The sequence below is a fragment of the Alosa pseudoharengus genome, unplaced genomic scaffold, assembly GCF_046254945.1.
Source record: "Alosa pseudoharengus isolate Yale_2024_CS ecotype anadromous, Long Island Sound unplaced genomic scaffold, YU_APseudo_1.1 YU_APseudo_1.1_scf_4, whole genome shotgun sequence".
NCBI classification, from domain to species: Eukaryota; Metazoa; Chordata; class Actinopteri; order Clupeiformes; family Clupeidae; genus Alosa; species Alosa pseudoharengus.
Window position 1 is genome coordinate 12,307,708 of NW_027468774.1, and position 27,505 is coordinate 12,335,212.

The 27,505-nt window shown below is 41.8% G+C and overlaps 1 protein-coding gene across 3 annotated transcripts; it reads left to right on the forward strand.

Moving 5' to 3' along the window:
• Positions 1 to 848: 848 nt before the first annotated feature.
• On the forward strand, positions 849 to 27,501 carry LOC143101689 (alpha-tectorin-like). Of its 3 annotated transcripts, XM_076264826.1 has the most exons (30): positions 877 to 955; positions 3,396 to 3,537; positions 4,811 to 4,927; positions 5,050 to 5,070; positions 7,984 to 8,511; positions 8,690 to 9,118; positions 9,204 to 9,299; positions 10,392 to 10,510; positions 11,107 to 11,385; positions 11,575 to 11,670; positions 16,560 to 16,713; positions 16,960 to 17,216; positions 17,321 to 17,467; positions 17,840 to 18,419; positions 18,508 to 19,091; positions 19,221 to 19,782; positions 19,865 to 20,463; positions 20,652 to 21,216; positions 21,319 to 21,515; positions 21,623 to 21,832; positions 21,988 to 22,176; positions 22,303 to 22,592; positions 22,859 to 23,127; positions 23,697 to 23,816; positions 23,957 to 24,141; positions 24,472 to 24,632; positions 24,785 to 25,030; positions 25,197 to 25,359; positions 25,944 to 26,046; positions 26,404 to 27,501. In XM_076264826.1, the coding sequence occupies exons 3-30, from the start codon at positions 4,876 to 4,878 to the stop codon at positions 26,517 to 26,519; spliced, it is 7,317 nt and encodes a 2,438-aa protein (XP_076120941.1). In that variant the 5' UTR covers positions 877 to 955; positions 3,396 to 3,537; positions 4,811 to 4,875; the 3' UTR covers positions 26,520 to 27,501. The 3 variants fall into 3 exon arrangements, with proteins under 3 accessions (XP_076120940.1, XP_076120941.1, XP_076120942.1); XM_076264825.1 differs by lacking the exon at positions 3,396 to 3,537 and having other exon boundaries at positions 849 to 955; XM_076264827.1 differs by lacking the exons at positions 877 to 955; positions 3,396 to 3,537; positions 4,811 to 4,927; positions 5,050 to 5,070 and adding an exon at positions 6,043 to 6,147.
• The last annotated feature ends 4 nt before the right edge of the window (positions 27,502 to 27,505 follow it).

Here is a 27,505-nt window from a genome sequence, read left to right on the forward strand (position 1 = left end):
CACTTATTGATGCAACAATAGCAGGATCATTAATGGAACCATTAAGTGATTGACATAATAGAGGGATTTTTGGGGGAAGTTTACAAAAGAAACAAAACTTTATTCATACAAAATTATGACTTTTCTACATCTGCAGAGTGGAAAATCTCAGACAACAGAATTGTGAGAGTGGAATGATGTTTGACTACTCTGTCTGTACAGATCAAACCATCCGTTGGAGGAGACGCCTCATAGAGGTATTTAATTAAATTCCTACAATTGTTTCTCAGTTCTCTGTACCTGCAGCCAATGGCAGATGGTAGACGTTACTGGTCTCCTTTTAAAGGACTATAGTAGACCAGACAGAAGGGTTTCAGTGATCCTTGATGTCCTATAAGCACTACTTATAGTGTACAATAGTCTTCCTCTGCATGGAAAGCTGTGGCTTGTGCTTGCATCAGTGAGGCCACCATCCCCTCATGTAACTCCTGAACATGATTTCTGTTACTGATAAACCCTGCAAGGCAATGCTCACCGCCACTGGCACTAGATCATGCAACTCAATTGTATTGCAATTAACTGAACTGTTCAGCACAGTTACAAACTTGTCTTGAATCTTTTCTACATGAAACATTAAAATCAGAAATGGTTAATTTATTCTCTCTTCACTGCTTCCAGGGCATGCCTAGGTCACTTAATTCTTGACACCAATCAAGGCATCCAGGAAGAGAAGTGAATATTTGAGACAAGATTACGGGAAGCCTATAATACACTAACAATGCTTTTCTTGACAATCAGCGAAACTGGTTTGGAGATTGCGCAATAGCACAATCACAAACATCAACCTGTAAACAGCACCAAGCCGTATATAAATGAGATGGACAGGAGCAGAGGTTATAGATCCAGGGGAAACTCAGGAGTGAAGAACAAGAGCATTGCAATCACATTATTCTGTACAACCTCAACCAGAATACTGGTAAGATGTACCATGTATTTGAGTATATGTTTTTGATATACAGTAATTGATGATTTTTAATCATATGTTATATTTTATTCAATGCTAACATTATAGAGAGAAACATACACTGTAAAAAAAAACTCTCTGCGTTTACTTAAAAAAACAAGTCAACACATTTCACTAGCTTTTTTGAGTAATTTCAACTTGATAGTGAAGAACTCAAATAATCAAGTTAAATCAACAAATGCTCCCAACTTGAAATATCTAGTAATGCCAACTTAGTATTGTGAGTAAGGTGGACTTACAGTAGGTTAGCAACTCAAAAATTCAAGTTGAATCAAGTGCTTTTAACTTGAAATATCTAGTAATGCCAACTTAGTATTGTAAGTAAGGTGGACTTACATTAGGTTGACAACTCAAAAATTCAAGTTGAATCAAAAGTTCTTCCAACTTAAAAAAACAAGTCAACACATTTCACTAGCTTTTTTGAGTAAGTTCTACTTGACAGTGAAGAACTTAAAAAATCAAGTTGAATCAACAAATGCTCCCAACTTGAAAATATATATTAATGCCAACTAATACATTGACTCTAACCAAAAACAAGTCTAAATAACAACTCAAAAATCCAAATAGATCAAACAATGTTTTTATTTTTAGCCAGTTTGAACACCCCTGACCTACAGAATTATTGGCACCTCTGCTAACGCTGACTAAAAAGAGGAATATAAAATCATCTTTTGGAAATTGATCTTAATGCCTTAAGTTAAAAAATGAGGGAATATCCAACATTTAAGGACACCAATTTTCTTTGTGAATGAATAATGTATCATAAATAAATAAATGTTCTTCCTTAAAATACAGGGGTCATAAGTATTGGCACCCCATGTCATGCAGGAGTCCGCATAGGTAGGCCAGTGCAGATGGAAGATCCTTAATGTCCTGTAGAACAACAGTCTCTTCCAGGACGATGGCGATATTGGTGACAGTGTCCGGTGCTTTCATGGCGAGGTCGTCTTCAATGACGGTCATTGAAGACGATCAAGATTCCAATTTTCATGCCTCTAGTCCTCCTCAGCATCTGCATCCTTGGTGGAAAAGCACAGAACTACATCACTAAATTTGCAAAAAATGAATTAAAAGACAATGGTTCTCCGCACGTGTGCCTTTTAGCGACAATCTGGTGCAACCAGGCCAGGACAGAAAATGTAAAGAGAAGGAGAGGAACGCCGGTGCAGCTCAGATGTCTTCTTAATTCTTTTTTTACTTAAAGCAACACAAAAGAGTTTTTTGAACCTTAAAATAATGTTTCCAAAATCGTTTCAGTGGTTCATCAACTTGTAACAGTGTGAACGGCACTTCTGCATTCGCTTCGCAGCCCTCTATCGGCTATAACCGCACTATGTAAGTTTGCCAGATCGGGTAGCGGATCTGTAGTTCGATGGAATGAGACATAAGAAACTACAAATTTGACTTGCATTTGATGTCGCAATACATTCTTTCATAAATCATGCAACATATTCTACCTTGTCTGTGGACATTGTTATTTGTAAAGCCGGTGCTGGATAAACAAACAGCGTGTGTGCGACAGAGGGAAAGTTCTTTGGTGTTGCTTTAAGGTGAGACACTACAGGTGTGAATAGGGTAACATTAACTAGCAGATATCACTATGAAACTTTCCCAGTAGATTACTTACATTAATATGAGAAAAAAATGTATTACAAGTTTTCTGTAATTTAGTGTTTACATATGCAAATTAGGCAGTATCTAATTAAATATGCGATAATTTGCATACATTTTAATTTGAGTTCCCTAATTGTGAAGTGTTTGTGCTTCCTACTTTTGTGTGTCGCAAAGTTTTGTACATTGCCAATGCTATGGACGCAGCCTACAAATGGAAAAGTTATAGCTTCACCACGACGTAAATGTCCTCCAAGATGTTTAAAAAAGTCCACTGCACTACAATTACATTGGAATGTACACTATTGACAACTGAATGTAGTTTCGACCTGAGGTGATTTGTCTTTTGCATGGTACCGTGCCAAATGAAATTTGAATGTACCTGAAGTCTTAAAGATGCACACGCACTGGAGGCAGAGCCAGCTTTTTCCCTGGTGACCGTGATGAAGCCTGTAATGGGTCAGGAGGGTCTCTCCTGGGTGAGAAAATGGACACTCCTTATATTGCATAGCAACAGAAGAGTCTGCAACAACAAACAAGAGTAGAAAATTATTTTTTTATACAGGTTTGTAGTGCAGTGGACTTTTTTAAACATCTTGGAGGACATTTACGTAGTGATGAAGCTATAACTTGTCCATTTGTTGGCTCTGATGAAGCATTTTTTTAAGGGAGCGCGATCGGCGAATGTGGGGTTGCCATTGTTTTATGTGCGCTGCATTCTATTAACATATGTTGCATTAAAAATTACATTGCCATTTAATTTTTTTCAACCTATATGCAGCGCCTCTGCAGATCGAGTGGCAGCAGTTGCAAGACATTGCTAAAAACTTTGGGCGGGAGTGAGGTTTAATCAGGGGTTTAGCTTACTCCACAGTGAGCTAGCTACCCTCGCTGGCATCCAATACAAAGGTCTTTCTATAAAGGTGAATATTTTAGGAACATACATGTTTTCAGCAAAACAGGGAAATAGCTAACCAGACAATTATACTATTGCATTGCCTTGATAATTGAGCTGTAGCAGCTAATTGAGCTGTACGGCTATCACTACTTGTGGAATTTAGCCACTAAGATTAGCTAGCAGGCTAGCTTAGCCTAATAGCTACTATTTCAACAACACCACTATTTCCAAGAACGTTCCTTGCTGACATCCATTTTACACAAAGTTGTTCCTGAAAGTGAATGTTTTAGGAACATCCTTGTTCAGCATTACCGGTTATGTCTTCCCAGAACATTGCAAGCTTCTACCATTCAGTCATAACTAGACATCACTAACGTTAGCTAGTGATAGCTGCTAACGGAATGTGGGCAGTCAGATCAGCTTAGCTAAAGCAACACGACACCGAGAAAGACTGACTATCATAACAATTGGATATTGGATAAAACGAAATGCCTTACTTACCTTTGACAATGCTGTTGTCATTTGCTCCACGCTGCATACAGGTAGGGAAGGTGTCTGGCTTCTGTCCTCCTGACAAATTAGGTCGCCTTGATACGTTAGGAAACAATGCGCTTGCGCCAACTTGACTAAGAAGTTCAGTGAACTTTGGGAAACTTCTCTCTTATAGATACTTCATTATACAAGTTGAGTCAACTCAGTTTCTTAAGTTTGTTAGGTGAAATTCCCAAATTAGTTGTGAAAACTTGTTATAATGAGTTTTACTACACTATTTGATTTTTTGAGTTCTGTTTAGTCAGAAAAGTTATTTGGCAGTACTAAAGGCAAGTTGTATTTTTTACAGTGTACCTTTGCAAGTAGGCTTTGAATACTTAAAACCAGTGGTTTTAACAAGCAGTAGACACAGAAAAGAGCAGAAATACAGACATAATCAATGCTCATTATTATAATAATCTCTTTAGTTATCTGTGCAGTTTTATACTCTGTCAGTATCTGCAATTATGTCATTTTTTTAATTTGAGTTTGAGAAACGAATCACCTCATAGCATTTCATATGGGCAACTGCCTAAAATGTTCAATAATTAATGACATAATTAATGACATAAAAACAATTATAGCAATATAGCATTTTGTGAGTAAGCCATAGTCTAATTACTGTGTATTTTATCATGTCGATATAACTGCTTCAACAGTTCCACATGATAGCATTTGTGCCTCCAAAAGAGTGGGTACTTGTTAGTGCCTAAGGTAGTGACTGGCTGCTTTAAGCATAGTTTTGTGGATGTGATGTTGCTGTGTAGATATCAGCAGCTGAGAGGAGTGGACCCTGTCCTGCTTGTGAGAGAGACCAGGTGCAGCAGTCACCATGGGCTTTGCCGTCTGTGTGTGTGTGCTATCCGCAGTGATGCTGATGATGGGTAAGGCCTCCTGAACCTGGTTCAGACAGATTCCCACATACACACACCAGATGTACCATTAGATTACACAGCTTTGTGCCATTCTACTGGTGCTAACATGGCATGCTCTTTTTCATAAACAGGTGAACTGTCAGCAGCACAAGGTAGGCAATGACTTCAGAATTATTCAGCACTGAATGGCATTAAGCCAAACTTACAGCTTTTCAATTGACTTTGACATCTGAACCCAGCTTTGCATTTTTCCATATATATACAGTGCCTATAAAAAGTATTCATCCTTTTTTTTACTTTTTTGCTTTTATAAATGGACTCTTGATCCATTTTTTGGTGATGTGCAGTGTTTGGTGTCCGTCAAATATAGCATCTACTCTGATGGCCAAAAAGCTCACTTTTGGTCTCATCAGACCAAAGGACCTTCTCCCATTTGACCTTGGAGTCTCCCACATGTCTTTGGGTGAACTTTAGTCAAGATTTAATAAGAGCTTTGCCATAGAGCTTTGACTGGAATTACTGTGCTGTACTGTACTGTAGGTGCCTTGGTGGCCTCCCTCACCATTACTCTGCTTGAATGGTCACTCAGTTTGTGGTGATGGCCTGCTCGAGGCAGATTTGCACATTTACCATACTTACATTCCTTAATGATGGATTTCACTGAGCTCCAGGGGATATTCAGTGAATCAAATTTTTATTTGTATCCATCCCCTCACTTATGCTTGTCAATTACCCTTTCTTTGAGTTGTTTGGAGTGTTATTTTGTCTTCATGGTGGAATTATAGCCAGAAATACAAATGAATGAGGGACTGGACCTTCCAGATACAGGTGTCTTTATATTACTATACACATTCACTGCACCCAGGCGATCTCCATTTTACTAATTGTGATACTATTAGCACCAATTGGCTTGACCGCTGTTGATTTAGGTCAGCTATTTTAAGGTGGGTGAATATTTATGCAATCGCTTATTTTGCATTATATAGTTGTTAATGAATTAACATATATTGTGAGGTTGACACAGTCCAAATAGTTACTGGCATAGAAAGGGTTAACTCTTATAATTTTGATCTTTGATCTTGTCCTCTGATGATCTTTTGTGTGTTGTCTCCTTTGTTCTCTGAGAACAAACACAAAGAGAAGGAATGCCAACCTGCTGGCACAAATCCAGACTTGACTCTCATCTCCTTCCACCAAGCATGACTAGATTTGGGACTGAAGCATGACTGGTAAAATGACTGAAGCAATGCAGACTAAGCATGAAGCATGATCCTTTTACGATTTCATGTTTAAGATTTAATTTCATTTAAGACACAATCTTTGCCACAGTATTTTTTTGTCCTTTTTGGTTAGACGTTAAAGGCATCCAATGTAGTTTCAGGTATTTTTGGAGACTCTAGCTCCTCCTAGTATAGAGTCGCGAAATATTTATATTTGACCTTGTTGTTGTAAATACTTCTCACGGCTTGAGTCCTGTACATGCTGCATGTGCTTTTGTCATGGAGCCGAAGGACTTGCAACATTGTGCTGCTTTAATGGAACAACTTGCATCTTTGGACAAGGAGTCACTGACTTATCAGTAAACAATATAAATATGTCTGATCATTATTGTGTATCTTTTAATGTCGTACTAAATACTTCATTAAAAGAAAATCACTAAATTCATCCCGAAATTACAATTAAATCACGATTCTTAGATGTTACAGCAGAACAGCAGTTCATAGCTCTTGCAGACTCTAAATATTTTAAATCATCCTATTGACCAAATAGTAGAGGCTTTCAATAGTGAACTAGGTGTCCTGCTTGACAGAGTGGCACCCTTAAAGACTATAAAAGGCCATGTAGCAAACTGACTCCTTGGAACGAAAATATCCATAATCGAAAAAGATCCTGTAGAAAAGCTGAGAGAACATGGAGAAAAACTAAGTTACAGGTTCACCATGTCATTCTAAAAGAAAAAATAGCAAATTACAATAGAGCTATTCGGAATGAGTGTAGGATCCACTTCTCTAAGGTTATTGCTGAAAATAGTGGAGAATAGTGTAAAATAGTGTGTTCTCCACCATTGATTTATGTTACTGCATCAAACACCTTTTGACACACTCAGTCAGGCATCCCTTCTAACATGCGATGAATCTGCAGACTTCTTCAAAAACATAACAGATTCTGTAATAAGGGAGGCTATTGGTAACAGGTAATAAGTTTGATACACCCAAAAACAGCCCCCCAAAATTAAGATTCTTTAGCACTTTTACTCAATCTGAGCTTAGCAAAATTATAACTCAGACAGGCTCCTCAACATGTGCTTTACATCCAATCCCTACATTCTTCAAAAACGTATGATAGCTTAGCTCCCTTTATTCTCAAGATAATAACTACCTAATTAGAAACAGGTATATTTCCGACTGCTTTTAAAAGCTGTTGTGAAACCTTTACTTAAAAAGTAAAATCTCGACCATACTATCCTGAGTAACTACAGGCCTACCTTTCCTGAGCAAAGTACTTAAAAGTTGTTTGTAATCAGCTAAATACCTTCCTCAACGAAAACAGTATCCTTGAAAAATTCCAATCAGGTTTAAGACAGCACAGAAACGGTCCTAGTAAAAATAATCAATGATCTTAGACTGGCTACTGCCTCAAACCAAGTCTCAATCCTTATTGTTCTAGATTTGAGTGTGGCATTCAACACCATTGATCATAACATTCTAATTCACCGCCTTGCAAAGTGGGTGGGTCTCTCTGAAAATGTTCTAAACTGGTTTCAAACGTACATTACTGGCAGAGATTTCTATGTTAGTCTAATACTTTTTAAGATATGAATATCCAAACATGGCCTCCACGATCAGGCCTTTTAGAGAGTGTAAACAATCAGGGGCAAAAAGACTATGAAAACAATATAATTGAATAAAAATGTTTTACAGGTTTTAGTTTTGAAACCTAAACATTGTGTAGACAAACTTTGAGGAAAATCGGAATCGGTGCTGCAACCATTGTCCTGGATTTTGTCTGATTTGACACGGAATGGCCCAACAGTATGCAACAATTTGCCATATGTACTTTTGTAGGTTTCTCAACGATTGCAACATCTCCATCGAGTACAACAGTAACTACGGCAACATCTCCAGAGCCAACAACAACAACTGAAGAGACAACAACTGCCTCTGTGACAACTGCAGTAATATCATCAACAACTGCAACATCTCCAACAAGTAGTAAGTCGACATCTCCAGAACCAACAACAACAGCAGCTGAAGAGACAACAACTGCTTCTATGTCAAATGCAGTAGTATCATCATCAACAACTGCAACATCTCCATCAACAACTGCAACATCTCCATCAAGTACAGAAACATCCCTAGATCCAACAACACCACCAACTGAAGAGACATCTACTGTTCCTGTGTCAACTGCCGTAATATCATCAACGACTGCAACATCTCCATCAACGACTACAACATCTCCATCAAGTACAACGCTAACTACGGCAGCATTTCCTGAACCAACAACAACAGAGGCAATGACCACTTCAGCATCAACAGCAGTAATATCAACGACTGCAACATCTCCAATGACTACCTCTACTGGCATGCCTGGTAACTATGATGTTGATATATGTACAACAAGTTATTCTAAGGAGAATTAATACTACTAGTTACTCTGGTACTGCTAACTGCTAAGTGTTTGTAAGCATATGTCTTCCGGTTACAAAAAACAAATATTTACTTACATTAGAACTTATCTAATGACTATGTATGAATATTTCAAACACAGGTTCACAAAGCGTACCCCTGAGTCCTGCATTTGACCCTTGTCACAACTACACTGTGCTGGATGACGAATGGAGGGCTGCTAACAACACAATCCACGATAACTACAACATCTTAAGGTGTGATGGCTACCTCAGCTGGCAAGGCTGGTATCGCATGTTTTACCAGGGAACTGATGCCCATATGCCAGAGTATTGTGTGAGAATGAACCGCTGTGGAGCCCATGCTCCTTTGTGGCTAAATGGAACACATCCTCGAGTGGGAGAGGGTATTGTGACACGGCAGGTCTGTGGGCACTGGAAGTGGGGATCATCCAATCCGGATGACTGCTGCAATTTCGCAAACCCACCTGTTCGAATCAAAGCGTGCCCTGGAAATTACTATGTGTATGAATTTATGCAACCATACTATTGCTGGTTAGCCTACTGCACAGGTGAGTGAGACCCTTCACTGGTCTTTTAGTCTGTCTTTTTATTGCTTCTTCAATCATGTCCATGGTGAACTTTGTCCTTTCCCAGACGTTGGTGACACTGATTTAAACAGGATAGCCCCAGATCCAACATTAGGACCAACCCCCCAACCCATCACTGGCACGACAGCAAGCCTCCCTGCAGGTAAGTCACATTAAGGGACAGACAGTGTAGAGCTGACTTATTCAGCAATGTTCTGACTCGAGTAGTATTGTGTCAAAAAAGTGAAATGATTTATTTCCACAAAACTTCCATGAATATTACAGTAACTATCCACCAAAACGGAAAAAAAAATACAAACCGAATTCCGAAAAAGTTGGGATGCTTTGTAAAATGTGAATAAAAAAGAATGCTATGATTTACAAATCATGTCAACCCTGTATTTATTTGAGAATAGTTCAAAGACAACATATCAACTGTTGAAGAGGAGAAATTTGCCCATGTCATAGAAAATATAGCCACATTTTGAATTTGATACCAGCAACACATGTTGGGACGGGGCAACAAAAGGCTGGAAAATTGAGGAGGAGCATTAGTGCCTATGGCATGGGCATTTTGCACAACTGGCAAGGTAGAAGTAGATTCTTAATTATGTAGACAGGTTTTGAGCAATGTAAAAAAAAACAACACATTTATTTTCTTCAAAAGTTGATGTGTTGTCTTTGAATGTGTTTTGGATGTGTTGTCTTTTTTATTCACATTTTATAAAGCGTCTCAACTTTTCCAGAATTCGGGTTGTAGGAGTAGGGCCATAATTTGTTTTAACTATTCACCTTATTCAGGCGGCGGCCATTATGTTAACCCATATGAGGTCACCGGGTACACTGACTATATCATTAATGCATTTTAGCCACCTACTGGCGAATGCATAGAACATACCAATCCTATGGTTTGTGTACCCTGTAGCCTCATTTTGGTTTACAACCACAAAGGTCAGAAAAGGTATTGCTCCCATCTCCATGATGTCCCCCTTCTCTTCTTCACATTAGCTTTACTCAGCCCCTGTTACCTATTCCGCCTGATACTGCCCCCTATAGGCCTGAGGTTATTACAGCATTTTACAGCAACTTTAACCTGCCACTTACAGACCGTGTCAATAAAAAAGGTGGAAGAGTGGGGACAACTCTAAATGCTAAATCCTAAATCCTAAATAAATGACTCAATTTACACAGCTGCAAACAAGATGGTGTGCTGAGAAACCATGAATCTCTAACTTCCAAAATCTCCTCCTTCCAGGTGTATTTTACCCATTTGGATCAGGGGATTCATATACCAGTCGTATAGATGATGGCTCCACATATGTTGGCATAGCACAATCATTCAGCTATTTCAGGCAGACATTCAACCGGATATATGTAAGTAAATATATTCAGTGATTCATTACTTCTCAAAACAGTTCTCAATTGTCCAGTTTCACTGTTCATCTTTGTCATATTTTCAAGGGGTGTTATCATCAACTGCCTTAGTTAAACTTACTTTAAACTTAGCCAAACTGTCGGAAATATATTTCTTGTCAGCCATTTTTAAGTGAAGATGTTTGTTATTCTAAATAAAATTAATTTGTTTAATACTGATGCAAAAGTGCCTCAACGGTGCTCCTCTGTCTGTCATTGTGTAAAGCCCATAACCCCATATCACATATAACAGTGGTGATCAGCGTGGTCGATTTTCGGCTGCATAGAGATCTTTATGAATGAGGTTGGAGCCGAACTGAACTGCTAGAGCAGACAAAATCAGATCTCAGATCTGCCTAGTTGCACGATTAGCTCAGATTAGGAATCCAAGGTGAAAATGCTTCCATGGAAATGTCAACCTATGAGTCTGTAGGACAATTAAGGTAGACCTATGAAAATCATTTGAAAAGAATCCACAAAAGGCCAGCAAACCTTACAATGTTTCTATTGGACCTCATTTGAAATTTCCTCCACTGATGAATCAATTTTCACTTCAGGTCAATAACAACGGATTTCTCACTTTTGATTCTGGATGGCGAGGATGGAGTCCATACCAATTTCCTGCTTATGCACACCGCAACATCATTGCCCCATTCTGGACAGACATCGACAACACCCGCAGAGGCTACATATCCTACCGGCAGTACACCAGTGGCAATGTTCTCCAGCAAGCCACTACAGACATTAACCAGTACTTCCCTGGGTTGAGCTTCTCAGCTTCCTGGGTCTTTGTTGCAACATGGGACAAAGTGGAATATTACGAGAAGTCAGGAACAGTTAGTATTTTTCTGCACTTTTTTAGCCTACATACATTGTGGTCCTCAAATGTCATCAATTCATCATATGGGATAAAAGGGACATTAGGCCTATTTGTAAAAGAACTGTCTTTGAAATTATTTAAAAATGAAATTAGTTGAAGATATTAATCACTACTTCACCATCGTACTGTTGTTTCATTATTCAAGGAAGCCTCATTCCAAGTGGTCCTTATCTCAGGAGGTCAACGTTCATTTGCTCTGATGAATTATGGTCCCGTTGCTTCAACGCGCCATCATGTTCAGGTGAGCAGACCACATGCAAAAATCTCTCAAAGATCTAAAAATCTCTTGAAAGAACAAGACCTAGAACAGAACAGTTACACACAGGGTCCACACAAGCATCAAATTCAAGGACTTTCCAGACCCAATTTTTTCATATTTAAGAGTGCAATACGCCATACTTTGGAACATAGATCAAGGTTAATGATTAATGATCAATGTTAGAATGCAGGGTATTTTTTTAGAACTGTCAGGCAACCACTTAAAAAAGAGTATATGTGAGAATATGTGAGAATATGTGAATGTGTGAACACTTCCTAGCATTTGTCAACTGTGCTGTGATGCAGTGGCAATTCTAGACATTTTTAACAAGGGTGGCACTGGTGAGGCACTGATTAATTCAAGGATGCAGATAACATCCAGATAGACAGAAACAGGCTCAAGATGTGAAATTAGCACAAATACATTAGGGAAACCAGATACAAACACCATACTCATAAATTGAAAGAAAAAAAAACACAAATACCTTACTCTCACATAAAATTTCTTTGTATTTGAATAAAATAATACAAACATATTAAAGTTAATTATCTAAGTTGTCTGTCCATGGGCTATGCTGTGCTAAAACAAATTCCATTATGGGGACATTAAAATATAATCCATTTTATTCTATTATATTAAATGAAGATATACAAATATACTCATCCAAGACATTTTCCCCCACAATAACTTATATCTATGCGCATCTATTTTTGTAGCTGTAGCTGCTTTTTTGTCTATTTGTTTATTTTCTTTAAAGTTCTCAAGAAACTTGAGGATGGTATGAAGGAGTGTATTGTGTATGTGAGCAATTTCATCTTCCTAAATCTCAATATTATGATCACAAGTGTGGGCAAATTATTAATAAAATTTTCACGTGGGGTAACTTGTTGCAGGGCAACCACATAACCGGTTCCATGTCTTCCGATTGGATGATTAATGATCAGTTTCTTGAGAACTTTAAAGTAGTGTAGTAAAGTGAAGGAGTGTATTGTGTATGTGAGCAAACATTGTTCATGTTGCACATGGGGCAACTTGTTGCAGGGCAACCACATAACCGGTTCCATGTGTTCGAATTGGATGACTAAAGTTCTCAAGAAACTTGAGGTTGGTTAGGGAGTGTATTGTGTGTGTGAGCAACCTACATGTTACTTATCTGCCTGAATCTCAATATTCTGATCACAACAACTCTGGGCAAATTACAAGTCAGCACCAGTGCTGCATTCATTGTTTTGCATTTTATAATCACATCACTAAAAGTAGGTTATTGGTTTTACCAAAAGTATTTGGCAGTATTTTTAAACTACAAACCTATTTTGTATTTTGATACAACATATGATGCCATTTTTTCCAATACAAATGACAACATACTATTTTTTATTTTAAATACATGTATCAGACATGCCTATCCCTGGCTTTTGGCTGCAGCAACTCAAGCTAGGTAGAACTGATTGTTTTGTCTTTGTTTTGTGTTTATGTTAGTTATGATCCAATTTGACAGCTTTGCTATGTTGCCCACCCAAAATTTCTACCAGCCCACCCAAATATAGTAGCTTAGCCTGGAGACATATTTTACGATAATAATGGAGAAAATGTTAGCAAAACTTTAGGTTTTTGTTAACGGAATCTCCCTCCCTCACTCATCTATTTGCGCAACAGCCCACATTCTGCGTTCAATCCAGCGAGACAAGTGAAATAAATGGGGTTTTTTTTTAAGCGGACATCGCCATAGGCACGATATTTAGGCTACCTCTGTTAGGCCTACAAAAAGTTGTGAATTAAGGAGTATTTCCTGATCAGGGAAACCTTTCGGTCCGCGGTTCTATAATATCATTCAATTGTGCCGCAAATTAACAGACAGAAGTGGGGCGTAATTTAAATTCATGGCTCCGTATGACCGTAGACCAGCAATCTTCTCGTCGAGGAGGCTCATAATTTGAGAAACGCTGCAGATCATAGACAGAGAAAGCTCTGGGAACAGAACGCAGGCATATGATTTTGTTGTCACGCGCTACTATGGAAAATTAACTTTATAAAGCCCGGCTCGGCCAAAAAAAAAAAAAGTATGCCAGATGGCCAGTCCAGCCCTGCGTTCAGGAATTATTTAAGCAAAAGTGGAACGTGCGCAATGTTTCATTTATCCCTCCTGATCGGGACGAATAAAACAGGCATGGGGGACGAAAGAAACATACAGTTTAGCCTAAGCTATGTAAACTTCCCATAATTTCAATATTTTACAACAAATGCTTGACTGGTTGAATGGGCATACAGTGGGTCCCATTTAAAAATTTACACTTCATTCACGATCAAGGTGATTCACGCAGCTGGGTGAAATGTAAGTACAACTGCAGCCGATTGGGGGCAGCATAGTCCGCTGTGGCGTTCAGTGGTCGAACCGGACGGAGCGTTCGACAGCAAGGGCTGTGATTGGCCGAGTTTTCAGTGTGTTTCTCTGTGTTTTTAGCAGCCCCTGCAACATGCTAGTCCACTGTAGCATATAAGCTTTGTACATACTGTAACAGACATCTCAAGTCTCCCGGAAGTTCCGGGAGTCTCCCGCATATTGATAGCGGCTCCCTGATGCCCGCAAATTAGATAAAATCTCCCGGAATCTAGAGCGAGCGATCAAGAGTGCGCACGCGAGAGGGAGACCTAAAATCGCGTGTGTATGGCGGTACCGATCCACTTGTCCACGGATTCATTTGCATAAAGCTGGGCATCGGCCAACTTTTTGACACGCAACATTATTTCAAATGCAGCGCTGCCTTCCCGGAATGCTTTGCGGGCGCGTTAAAGTCGCTTGACGTCACCCATAGGACTAGAGTGGAATGTACTGAACTTGTACTTCACTCCTTTTTGTCGTGTCAAATTCCACTCTAGTCCTATGGATGACGTCAATGCAAATGAATCCGTTGAACGCGAGGCGGCTATCCAATGAAAGCACGAGGTTGTAAGTCCTTTGTACTACCACAACAGTGCCTGTGAAACTTTGGTTCCGCTTACAAGACAAATAATGTTTTAACGATCTCTTCCACAACCACCCAGTAGGCCATAAAACAAACGAAACTAGGATTTGGATGAATATATTGACTGTTAGTGTTTCTGGTGAGGATTTGAGATTGCATTGAGTAGTTTAAATAAAACAGGATTTCGAAATGGCTTGCATAGTTTGTTTAGGCTATTAATGTGTTGTATACTGTTAAGTACATGCCTAAATTGTGGTCCATTTGTGGAAAAACACTTAAGATACGTTAAAACGAACTGAATATGAGCTGGTAACTGACATTTTAAACAAAACGCCCACACATGACTGAAGAGGGGAGGCAGCGCGACCCCATGCGTATGACGTGTCGTGCGAGTGGATCGGTACCGTGTACCGTCGAGTGTAGCGCGCACACGACAGGGGAGAGAGAGAGGGGTGGTGTGTGTGTGTCTGAGCGCATCCAAGACAGAGAGCATCCTGATTGGCCTGTTTCGCTAAATCGACCAATCAGTTTTCAGTCTAGGCGGGCTTTTTATCTCTTTTCTCCCGAACTAAATTAGTTCAGTGTATCTAGGAACAGGAGATTCACGGCAGAGTCAGTGCCCCCCAAAAAAAGAAAATGTAAGACCCATTTCAAAGTGTACCCTTGTTTATCAATTCATGTGCATATTATTCAGGCCTATACTAGATGGCTAGTTGCCAAGGCTACATGAAAAGACCAAACTGCAAGATCTACATATTTTATGTTCACAATTACTATCTATATAGGCCTTCCTTATTTGGTGTACTGACTAGACATTATTGAACAGACATATTCATCTGTATTTCAGTATCTAAGTAGGCTAAACTTTTTTTAATTTAGTATTTTATTTTATTTTGGGGGAGGGAGGGGGGCTTCGTGATACCTCCCTGAAATGACTTTTTGCAGGTTGGGATGTCTGCTGTAATGTTAAACATAGTTTTTGATTAAGTGGCAAGATTTCTTGATTGTACAGTGCCTGTCTCTCAGTAATGTTTTAAAATGAGAGCTTCGTCAGCTGGCAGTAGGCTACTTTGTTGGCAGTCATGAGAAGTTCGCTTGCTAACAGAACATAAATATGCTGCCCAGAAACCTCGTGAATAGTTCTGATTTTTTTTACTACACTAACGAGGTTGAAATATAGCATTTGCCTACAGCATCTCCTTAACAGTAATGTTAACAAAATGACAGCATTTATATGAGTCCCATGCGTTTCCCACCAGCGGAGCTAGTTGGCTAGTTCAAACGTTTGCCAACTTAATAAAAGCTTAACTCGTGTCACACTGTTCGCCAACAGCAACATCCATCTTATTTGTTTTCAAGTAGCAGGGAATTCAAGCCAAACCATTGCAACTCTGGCATCAATCATTATGTTAAGCCCACCTAACGACTCTATACACGATTTCATTGGCCTGATTGAGTTTCGATTTCTGGAGCTCACAAGCCAACGGAAAGTTGCTAGACTAACCCTCGGGGCGCGTCTATATTTCTAGGCTATCAAACTGCTGCAAGTGCATCAAGAAAGGTCCTGCCTTAGACCATGTTAATGGCCAATCGTAGACTAAGATTTGGGGGTGGCACCTGGGGTGGCCAATCGAATCTCAAGGGTGGCCTGTGCCACCCGGAGCCACCCCTCTGGCTCCGCCCCTGCTGTGATGTGATCTTTTGCCTTTTCTAACACCAATATCTAAATTCAAGCACTCTCAAATTCAAATATTTTCAAAACCTTTAAATGCCTCGTTTTATTTTTGTCATTTTCCCCCCTCAAATTCAGAAATGGTCAAGGATATAAAAGACCCATGGGAATCCTGAATAATAAAACTTTTAAATTGATGTACTGTTCTCCTCATGTCTTTCCTTCTTGATGAACAGGCTGGCTATGACACCACCAACTCATCACATCATTTCTCAATCCCTGGGTCCTTCATGAGCAACATCACCAATCTAAGGCACACTAGCAATGTCAACAGGCCAGGCCGCTGGGCCTTCCGGATTGATGATGGACCACAAGGCTGCCAATACAATGGTGATTTGAAAATCTATCATTGCAAACTAGCATTATTTTCACTGTGGATTTACCTATTACAAGTTGTGCCAAATAGATATTTTAGTAACAATTTACAAATATTAACAAAGGGTTAGGTAATGATTAGTTTGCTATTTATTATGGCACCTTATTATAAAGTGTTACCGGATCTTCCTTTTGGTATTTTGACAAACACAGAATGCAAAATGTGACCTTTAAAAAAACTAATGCAGAGATGTCTCTCAGGCTCACCTGTGCAGGTAGGGGACTCTTTCTGGAGAGATGCCACCTGTCAGCAGAGATGCACCTGCGTCAGTGGAGGCCTCCTCCAGTGCCAGCAGCAGCCCTGCAGCTACTCCCAGGCGTGTCGTCCAGCACCCTTCCAGTACTCCTGCCAGAATATTCAGCGCCGCACCTGCACCATCTCTGGAGACCCCCACTACTACACCTTTGACGGGAAAGTCTTTCACTTCCAGGGAACCTGCACATACGTCCTCTCAGAGGTATTATACTTTTAGTGCCTTTAAACATATGCGTTTATTAAGTTTCTTTATTAATATGTTTGTTTGGGGGCTTAAGACTTAATATTCACTGAAATGTCTGCTAGGCTTGTGGCAATGGACTGCCGTACTACCGGATTGAAGGGAAGAATGAACATCGGGGCAGCACACATGTGTCTTGGACCCGTCTTGTAAGAGTGTGGGTTTATGATGAGGAAATTGAACTTGTCAAAGGCTATCGTTACCAAGCAATGGTAAGTACAACAAGAATACCGGTACAATGAAAATGTGGTAACACTTTACTTGACAGTATCGACATAAGAGTGACATGACACTGTCATTAACACATGAAACTGTCATGACACATGAAACCTAACCCTAATCCTAATCCTAACTTGTTATGACAAAAACCAAATGTCACTTAATAACAGAAGCGTTATGTCATGAAACTTTATGACTTGTTTATGACACGTTCATGACAGTGTCATGTCACTCTTGTGTCGATACTGTCAAGTAAAGTGTAACCGAAAATGTTCCCAGGCATCAAATTTACAATTTTCAAACAAAGTTCAAACTGTTATTCTCCAATTGGCCCAGTGTTAATGGTAACAATCTCCTTCCTTCAGGTGAATGGTAGCTTTGTGACGACCCCATTTACTCTCAGACATGGGTCCATCCGAGTCTACCAATCAGGTTTCTCTGTGGCTGTCAGTACAGACTTTGGCCTGCTGGTCACCTACGATGCCAATCACTATGTTAGAATCTCAGTACCCTATGAGTACCAGAACGCCACCTGTGGCCTGTGTGGCAACTTCAACCACCACCCTCAAGATGACTTCCGAACCCGCGGTGGGCAGCTTGTGAGCTCAGACGTGGAGTTTGCTAACAGCTGGAAGGCAGAAGGGGACACTGACCCTGGCTGCCAGGACGTGCGATGTGCAGGACTTGCTTGTGCTGCCTGTACCCATAGCCAAAGGACTCTTTATGGAAACACAGCCCACTGTGGTATCTTAAGCAACAGTGCCGGTCCGTTTGCCTCCTGTCACACAAGGCTGTCTCCACAGACCTTCGTAGAAAACTGTGTGTATGATCTGTGTGTGGGTGATGGCTATCAGCCCATTCTCTGCCAAGCACTCAATGTGTACGCTGCCCAGTGCCAACAAGAAGGCATCCAGTTGGGCCAGTGGAGAAGCCAGGGATTCTGTGGTGGGTGCAACTTCTGTAACCAGTAAACAGTTCATGTTGGAAAAGCTGTTTTGACAGGCATTCAATACACTCATATTTGCTTCCACAGAAATCCCCTGTCCAGCCAACAGTCACTTTGAGTCTCAAGGAACTGGATGCCCTGCAACCTGCAGCAACCCCAACGCCCCCCAGAATTGCCCTCTGCCCAGCCAGGAGAGCTGCATCTGCAATGCTGGCTATGTCCTAAGCGGTGGAGAATGCGTTCGGCAGAGTGACTGTGGCTGCACCTTCGAGGGGCGGTACTACACAGCTGGGGAGACAGTGGTGCTAGACCAGGACTGTGGGAGACGTTGCCACTGTACTCAAGGGTCAATGATCTGCCAGGCACACAGCTGCAGTGAGCTTGAGGTGTGTGGGGTCCACGGTGGGGTGCGGGGCTGCAGACCTGTCAGCTTCTCCACCTGCTGGGTGGAGAGCTTTGGGTCCTACCGCACTTTTGATGGACAGACCTTCCACTACCCAGGTGCCTGTAGTCTGACGCTGGCTAGGGTCAGGGGACAATCACAATTACCTCACTTTCAAGTAACTGTTGAGAAAGTTCCCACAGGCCCAAGAGATTTTGACAGACATCTGAAGTTTGAAGCAGAAGGAACACAAGTCTCGGTGGAGATGGGAGAGGGAGCCACAACTAAGGTACAGGATCTATTTTTACCCACTTAAAAGAAATAGAGATACCCAAATAGTGTATCTGATACAGCTACTGATTACAGTTCCAATACCATGATACACATCTGTAGGTATAAACCTAATGTTCTCCATTAGGTGGATGGGCAAACAGTGGGCCTTCCGTTCAGCGTCAGCCCCGGTCATATTAGCATCTACCACAGCAGTGTAAAGGGTGTTGTCATAGAGACCAACTTTGGAGTGCTGGTGAGAGCTGACTGGCCACACGTCATCCGCATCACCGCTCCAGGCAACTACAACGGCACTCTGGGAGGCCTGTGTGGAAATTTGAATGGAGACCTTCGTGATGACTTCCTCTCCCCCACTGGAATTCCCCTCAACGACTCTCAGCAGTTTGGGGACAGCTGGAGAGATGGCTCCCTGTCAGCACACTGTGTAGAACCTCAGGTATGGGAACCTGGACACTACCAGAACACCAGCCAGTTCAGGGAGCTCTGTGGCATTATGGGATGGGGACATGGGCCTTTTGGCCAGTGCCAAGCAAGTCTTGACCCCTGGATCCGAATTGAAGACTGTGTCCAGACTCTAGTGAGGACCCAAGGTGCTCGAGAGGGACTGTGTGAGGCACTGCGTGGCTACTCCCTGCTTTGCCAACAGAGTGGCATCACAGTTGGGGAATGGAGGAACATCACTAACTGTGGTAAGTGTGATAACATATTATAATAAATATATGGGAAAAGAAACTATTTGAAATGGAACTGACCTGTCATCCCTTTTTATAGAGGCAACTTGCCCAACTAACAGCCATTATGAGCTGTGTGGTACGTCCTGCCCAGCTTCCTGCCCAAGCCTGTCTTTCCCCTTCCTGTGTACCCAGCAGTGCCAGGAGGGGTGCCAGTGTAATGACGGCTTCCTCCTGAGTGGGGATCGCTGTGTGCCCCCCACGGGTTGTGGCTGCCACCACGGCGGGCGTTACAGACAGAGTGGAGAGCGCTACTGGTACGGCGAGGAGTGCCAGTTCCTGTGCCAGTGTAATGGCATTACTGGGCAGTCGCATTGCACCGCCTCTTCTTGTAGTGCTCAGGAGTCTTGTCGAGTTGTGGATGGACAGTATGGCTGCCATCCCAAACCTGAGGCCACCTGCTCGGCCTCTGGAGACCCACACTACACCTCCTTTGACAGACGCACCTTTGACTTCCAGGGCACTTGTCGTTACGTCCTGGCATCAGTGTGCAATGGAACACAAGGCCTACCTCACTTTCAGGTGGAGGCCAGGAATGAGGCATGGAATGGTCTGCAGGTCTCCCTCACTGTGGCTGTTTATGTCAATGTGTCTGGACATCTTGTGTACATCTCAAAATACAACCAGGGGACTGTACAGGTAAGGATCAAATTCAGTATATAAGTAAGCCCAGTGGAACAATAGATTCTCTGCTTGCTTTGTAATTTACCACCAGCATTTCTTTGGTATTTAACTCTTTTCAAGTGAAATTTTAAAGACAGAAAATGAAAAGAAATACATAGAATTTACTTAAAATCCTGTCTCACAAAAGATAACTCTGACTTCAGGTGAATGGCGAGACAAGAAACTTGCCGATCGTTCTTGATCAGGGAAGAGTGTCAGTGTATGCCAACGGGCTTCACACATTTGTGAAAACAGACTTTGGTCTAACTGTCAGTTATGACGGCCGGTGGGTGTTGGACATCACTGTACCATCCAACTACAGTGGAGCTACATGCGGCTTGTGTGGCAACTTCAACGGCTTCCAGGGTGATGACTTTACGGTCCATAACAGCAGTTCAGGCTCTGTTGCCCTCTCTGTCTCTGAGTTTGGAGACTACTGGAAGGTTGATGACGGCATTCCCTGTACTGGAGGATGTGGAAACTCCTGCCCAGTGTGTCGAGACGACTGGAGAGCCCGTGCCATGTGTGAGCTACTCAGAGCTAGCAATGGACCACTGAGCTTCTGCCATTCCCATGTGGACCCCCAGCCATTCTTCAACGACTGTGTCTTTGACGTGTGCTTGTCTGGTGACAGAAGCGAAGTCCTCTGCCGTGCAATGGAAGCATATGTCAGCGCATGCCAAGAGGAAAATGTCATTGTCTACCCCTGGAGACAAAACTCCACCTGCCGTAAGTTTCCAGGACCTGATTTGCACTCATTACGTTTGTGGTTTGATTATTTTGGTTGATTGAAATGTCTGAAAAGTAATAAAACCATACCCCTGTCAACAGAAATGGAGTGTCCAGAAAACAGCCACTACGATCTGTGTGGCACAGAGTGTGGGCACACCTGTGCCAGCAGCATTGATGCCAGCTGTGACAGGACGTGTGCTGAGGGCTGTTTCTGCGATGATGGATTTGTGAGGAGCGGGGGGCACTGTGTGCCTGTGGAGCAGTGTGGCTGTCTTTATGACGGCTTCTACTTTGATGTAAGCAGAATTTGACCAAGAGGATGACACGTGTCTCACAAACAGTGATTTTATTCACTCAACCATTAGCAAGTAAATTAAATCTCAGTGTTATTTGTGTTTGTTAGATCAGGGAACAGTTCTGGACACAAGACTGTTCACAGCGCTGTGAGTGTTTTGCCCCCAATGACCTTCGCTGTATCCAGTCCTCTTGCCCCCCAAGTCAGGAATGCTCTGTCAAAGATGGCCGCCGGGGTTGCTATGGTCGCCTGTCAGCCTGCACGGTCTGGGGAGACCCCCACTACTTCACCTTTGATGGGGCTGTGGCTCACTTTCAGGTAGGACAGGCAGTACAAAAATCTCAAATTGAAACCCGAAAGTGAGAACCTAAATCTGAGAGAAATGTTTCTGGACGGTCTTAATTCTGAAAGAGATGTTTCCACCACACCAACTCAACACCAGTTTTAAACATATTTCAAATATCTATTTCCAGGGCACCTGTACTTATGAGATTACCCACACCTGTGGCAACATGAGTGATGATGCCTTGACCTTCCGCGTAGTAGCCGCTAACAGGCACCGTGGCAACTTAATTGTGTCTTTTGTGTCCACTGTGGATGTGTGGCTCTCTCAGGGAGGAGTTCAAAGCCACATCAGCATTGGACAGAACAGGAGAGTCAAGGTACCTCCAAACTGTGGACCTTCTCTGTTTGGGCACTAAAGGGTCAAGTCAGTGAGGACATGTTTTTGTATTCAGTATGTAAACATGTCTGTCCCACCTCCTGTAGCTGTGTTCTGTTTTTTGCAGATTGATGGTCAAGATAACAATAGAAACAGCATTCACGTTGGCTCCCTGGCACAGTTGACTCGAGAGTCTGGATTTGTGGTTGTGAATGCCTCAGGAGAGCTGGTGGTCCAGTTTGATGGTCGTAGTAGACTTCTTGTGAGACTGAGTCCAGATTATCACCAATCTGTATGTGGAATGTGTGGCAATCACAATGGCAACCCAGCAGACGACAAAGTTCTGCCCAATGGCTCCCTGGCCCAGACTGACAGGGAATTCGGTCAAAGTTGGAAATCAGATGCAAGCAATCCTGGGTGAGTTGGAATTATTGGAAAAGACACACGATTCATTAGGTGACATTTCCAAACTATGGGATTAAATGACAATGACTAGATTATTTGCATGCTCAGAAATGTGTAGAATATGTCAGCTGTTTGGTACACTGCCCTATTGATCAGTTAACGATGTAGAAGTAAGAAATCCTGGTAAAATTCTGATCTGTTGTTCCATAATTGCACTGCCTTAAAATTCACACACGCAACACGTCTGATACTTATTTCTTTCTCCTCGTCCTCCCTAGATGCGGAGCCAGTGACCGAATTGGAGACGACACGTGTGTATTTGAAGCAGAATACACAGATCTGTGCAGCATCATCACCAACAGCAGTGGCCCATTCCAGCAGTGTCACCTGCATGTTGACCCACAGGCGTACTTCACTTCCTGTGTGTACGATCTCTGTGCCTACACACCAGCCAATGGCATGCTGTGCTCAGCAGTGGAGGCCTATGAGACAGCTTGCAATGTGCTGGGGCTCCAAACACCAGAATGGCGTTCTGCACTACATTGCTGTGAGTACATCAAGTCCACATTATCACTGCCTGCCTCACTGACACAGCCTCATCTAATATGAAGTATTAGGTTACACACAGTGAATATTCTGATCTACAGTGCCTTAAAAAGTATTCACATATACAGCTAATATATTGAACAATTTTGTCAAGAGAACCACGTACATTTGTGTGGGAAAATAACCTGACTGCCTTCCAAGCTGCAATACCAGCTTACTTTCCTGTCATCATTGAGTGTTTATGTGCTTCATCCATACATACCACAGGGGGGAGACAGACACATCTTATTACAGTTTACAAAGCAGATGGTGGAAAATGGAAAGGGCCATTAATAGACCTTATGGTAGAATATTATGATCCAAACAACTGACGAGATGCCGAGATGCAATACCAGCTTATGGCAACTTACTTTCCTATCATTATTGAGTGTTTATGTGCTTCATCCATACATACCACAGGGGGACCTTATGATAGAAATTATGATCCAAATCCACCTGTTTCTGCCTATGTCTTCGTGTAATAATTCTACACATACGCTACATATGGAGTCTTCATGTGTTTTTGAACAGCTGCAGTTGACCCTTGTGAAGAGCTAGACTGCACTGAGGAGGAGTGGTGTGGCCAAAAAGATGGAGTCTACGGCTGCTTCTGCAATGAGGATCACCCGAGACCTCAACCTGAGTGCTATGGTAAGGTTTTGTATGATCTACTAATGCTGCTGTTATGGACACTGCAAGTGTTTCATTATATTCCTCCTTCCTCCTCTTTATTTTCCCTCTATCCCTCACCTATTCATGTCTTCCCCCCACTATCTCCATCTCTCTCTCAGACTCTGTTGAGTTCTGTTCCAGCAGCAAAGGCACCATGTCTTTGTCTCGTTGCCAGCTGTTTGAGGCAGGCTTCTCGTCTGACACCCTCCGCCTCAACGACCCCAACTGCAACGGCACACTCCAAGATGGCAGATTGGAGTTCCTCTTCGACAATGACAACCACGTTTGTGGAACCTCACTAAGGGTACAACAGCTTTCCCTTCTCACTGGTCTAGTATTCTTCCTAAATTTGAAAGCAAAACATGTTTTTTATGTGTAAGAATAATTACTGGTCTTGGTGATAGTCAGTACACTAAGCAATTACATACAGAGCTCTTCTTTGGTGATACATATTATCTTTAGGTATTGTTCTGTGAGCAAAGCCAAAAGACCTTTACCCCTCTGGAAGTCTTCCAAAGAACAGCCTAAATATCTTTACTGACAACTCACCCTAGAACATAGATGAAACTATTTGGTAGAACATCATGGTTGTCATGGACATTTACCCCTGAATGTGCTGTGTGTTGGCCAACAGAGCAACAGCACCCACTTCATCTATGAGAACTCCATCCATGGGGAGGCCAACTCAGCCAGCGGTCCCATCAGCAGAGAGAGACGGATAAACCTGCTCTTCTGCTGTGTCTACCCCCTCACACAGACCCTCTCCATGAACATAGAAATCAACCCACTGGAGAGGTTTGTTCTTCCCTCTATCATAGAGACTATCATGTCCATTGTCCACGCTTTACTTCATGTTAATTTGCAGAGCCCTTACTGCAGTGACCAAACACAATCATAAGACTTCATATGAACTGAATTCAGTCATCTATGTGTGTTTGTTTCTTCAGCCGTATCACTAAGAAGCTACCAGGAGGGGAAGGAAGCTACCATGTCCGTATGATTCCCTATGAAGATGCAGGATTCTCCCATGTGTTCTCTGGGAGGGTGAATGTGGCGGTGAATCAGCAGATCTACGTGGCTGTCCAAGTGGACGGAGTCGATAGCCGTCAGATTGCCATGGTGATCGACTCCTGCTGGGCCACTCCAGTCAATCAGCCAAACTACCACATCCGATGGGACCTCATCAGAAATGAGTAAGAAGTGCAGACCTGCAACAGACCTACTACTAGACCATCACCTGTTAATTTCCCTTTTCCCTATCACCTGTTCTACCCTACTATTAAACTACCTAACAACCTAGAACACATTTTTTGTGCTGCTTGCTGTTGTCATCACTTGGATGTGTATCTCTCTTTCTAGGTGTGCTAACCCCAATGACAATACAGTGGAGCTGGTGGAGAATGGGGTCAGTACAACAGGCCGATTCTCCTTCAGGATGTTCACCTTTAATGCAAACTCTTCCAAGGTTTACCTGCACTGCGGCATCCACCTGTGCTTGGTGGCAAACAATGACTGCACAGCCGTAAGTTCAACACATGTAAACTACAGCAGTGGGAAGTTATGGTGATGGTAGCATAGTGGCTAAGGAGCCGGACTAGCAAGTAGTAACCAGAAAAGAAAAATCCCTGGCTTCCTGGTCCGGTATCATCAAATCAACGGGTACGTTCAATCTTGCAGCGCTGTGCAGATCTGGCTGAACGTAAGGCATGTTTGCATTGTAAGATTTCAGGACCAGGAAGCCAGGTACAGGTCTTGTTATAACCTCTCTGTACACTTCTAAAAGTTTACAATACTTCGGTTTGTCTGTAGAAACCCTCACAACACTACCACAGAAGTGTAGGCTAATTATATTTTGAGTATTGTCAGTAGTATAAAATAGCGCTTGTTTTTTGACGTGCTCCCTGCCCCCTTAGCATTTACTGTAAGCTCATTCAGTGATGATGCAAATAAACGGTCTTGCTCAAAACTCCACCAATTAATATAATTTTGCTCTCAAACAATTTTGAAGTTGTTAACTACCATAAAAAGACCCTACAGTAGGTTGTAAAAAGGACATCTATTCTCAGCTGGTCCAGCAACATTTCCTCTTTCTCTTCCTGTTTACAGCACTGTTACCCAGGTTACCATCAGAGGCATCGACGTTCTGTTGATTTCCATGACAGCGCCTCCATCTCACTGGGGCCTCTGGTTTTGGCCAATGGCAATGAAGGTAAACAAAGATGATTCAACACTGACTGTTTGTCATTTACTGTAGTTATTGTGGTCTGAAATTGTTCCCTTTGTTCCAAATGTAATTCAGCAATGCATGACAACATCCATAACTTCAACAGCTGAGAAAACAGCATATTTGTCATCACTGTGACACTAGTTTTGCTGGTGTTGTTGCAGTTTGTCAGTTTGTTTACCTGAAAAAAATTGTCTTTGTTATTGATACTTAAAGATTTCACTTCACACTGCTCTCATAGTGACTGCCTCCATAACTGGAATAGGCTACCAGCAAACGTGCCTCCTATTAGCAACATTTGACATTCTTCTATCATCTCATTTGTTTTTTCTTTTTTTCCAGAGGGAAGAAACATGTTTGTCCCACAGCCTGTGAGGGTGTCTAAGGCCTCGAGTCTGACTGCATCTCTGATGGTCCTGCTACTCTCTGTTCTCCCTCTCAAGGCTCTGCTCATCTAACACACAACACAACGCAACACAACACAACACAACACACAGCTCAGCTATATAAACAGCTACACAACACAACACACGGCACAGCTACACAACAGCAACACAACACGACACGACACAACACAGCTAACAGCAACCTAACACAACACACAGAACAGCACAGCTATATAAACAGCTACACAACACACAGCACAGTTATACAATAGCAACACAACGCAACACAACACACAGCACAGCTACACAATACAACATAACACACAGCACAGCTGCACAACAGCTACATAACCACCTGGTCTGACACACACACACACACATACACACACACACACACACACACACACATGTGTATGGAAAATATATTGGTTCATTCAACAGTGATCTTACTGTGACAAGAATGCACAAATGTATTGAGTGTCTTTATAAAGGACTGTTGTGACACTCAGTGAACAGTAACCACAGTAATGGGAATAGGTGTACAGACATGTGGAAGAACCCACAGAAAAAGTGTAAAGAGTTTCCTGACACTTTTATATGGGTACGTTTCAACATTTGAAGATTTAAAAATACTGTGATGATATATGGGAACATTTGAAGATTTAAAAATACTGTGATGATATATGATGCGGTGTTTTAGAACCCTAGGCTTTTTTCAGGGCAATTTTATAATAGCTTTGATTTTTAAGCTCTTATTTTGGTCATTATAAGGGCCATCTTTGTATGCTATATCAGATATTTTTTTAGGACAGTCTAGGCTCCCCAAATCTGACATGTAGCCTATGTGTAATACTTATATGATGTAATAAAATGTGTAAGGGATAATGTATAGAACGCCGGTCATTATCGGAAAATAAGTCCCGACAGGGCGAACAACGCCCTGAAGGACTTATTTTCCGATAATGACCGGCATTCTATATACATTATCCCACTTATTACACAGCTACTTGCCTAAACGAAAAAATAAACTCCATGATATGACTCTTTACATTTATTTG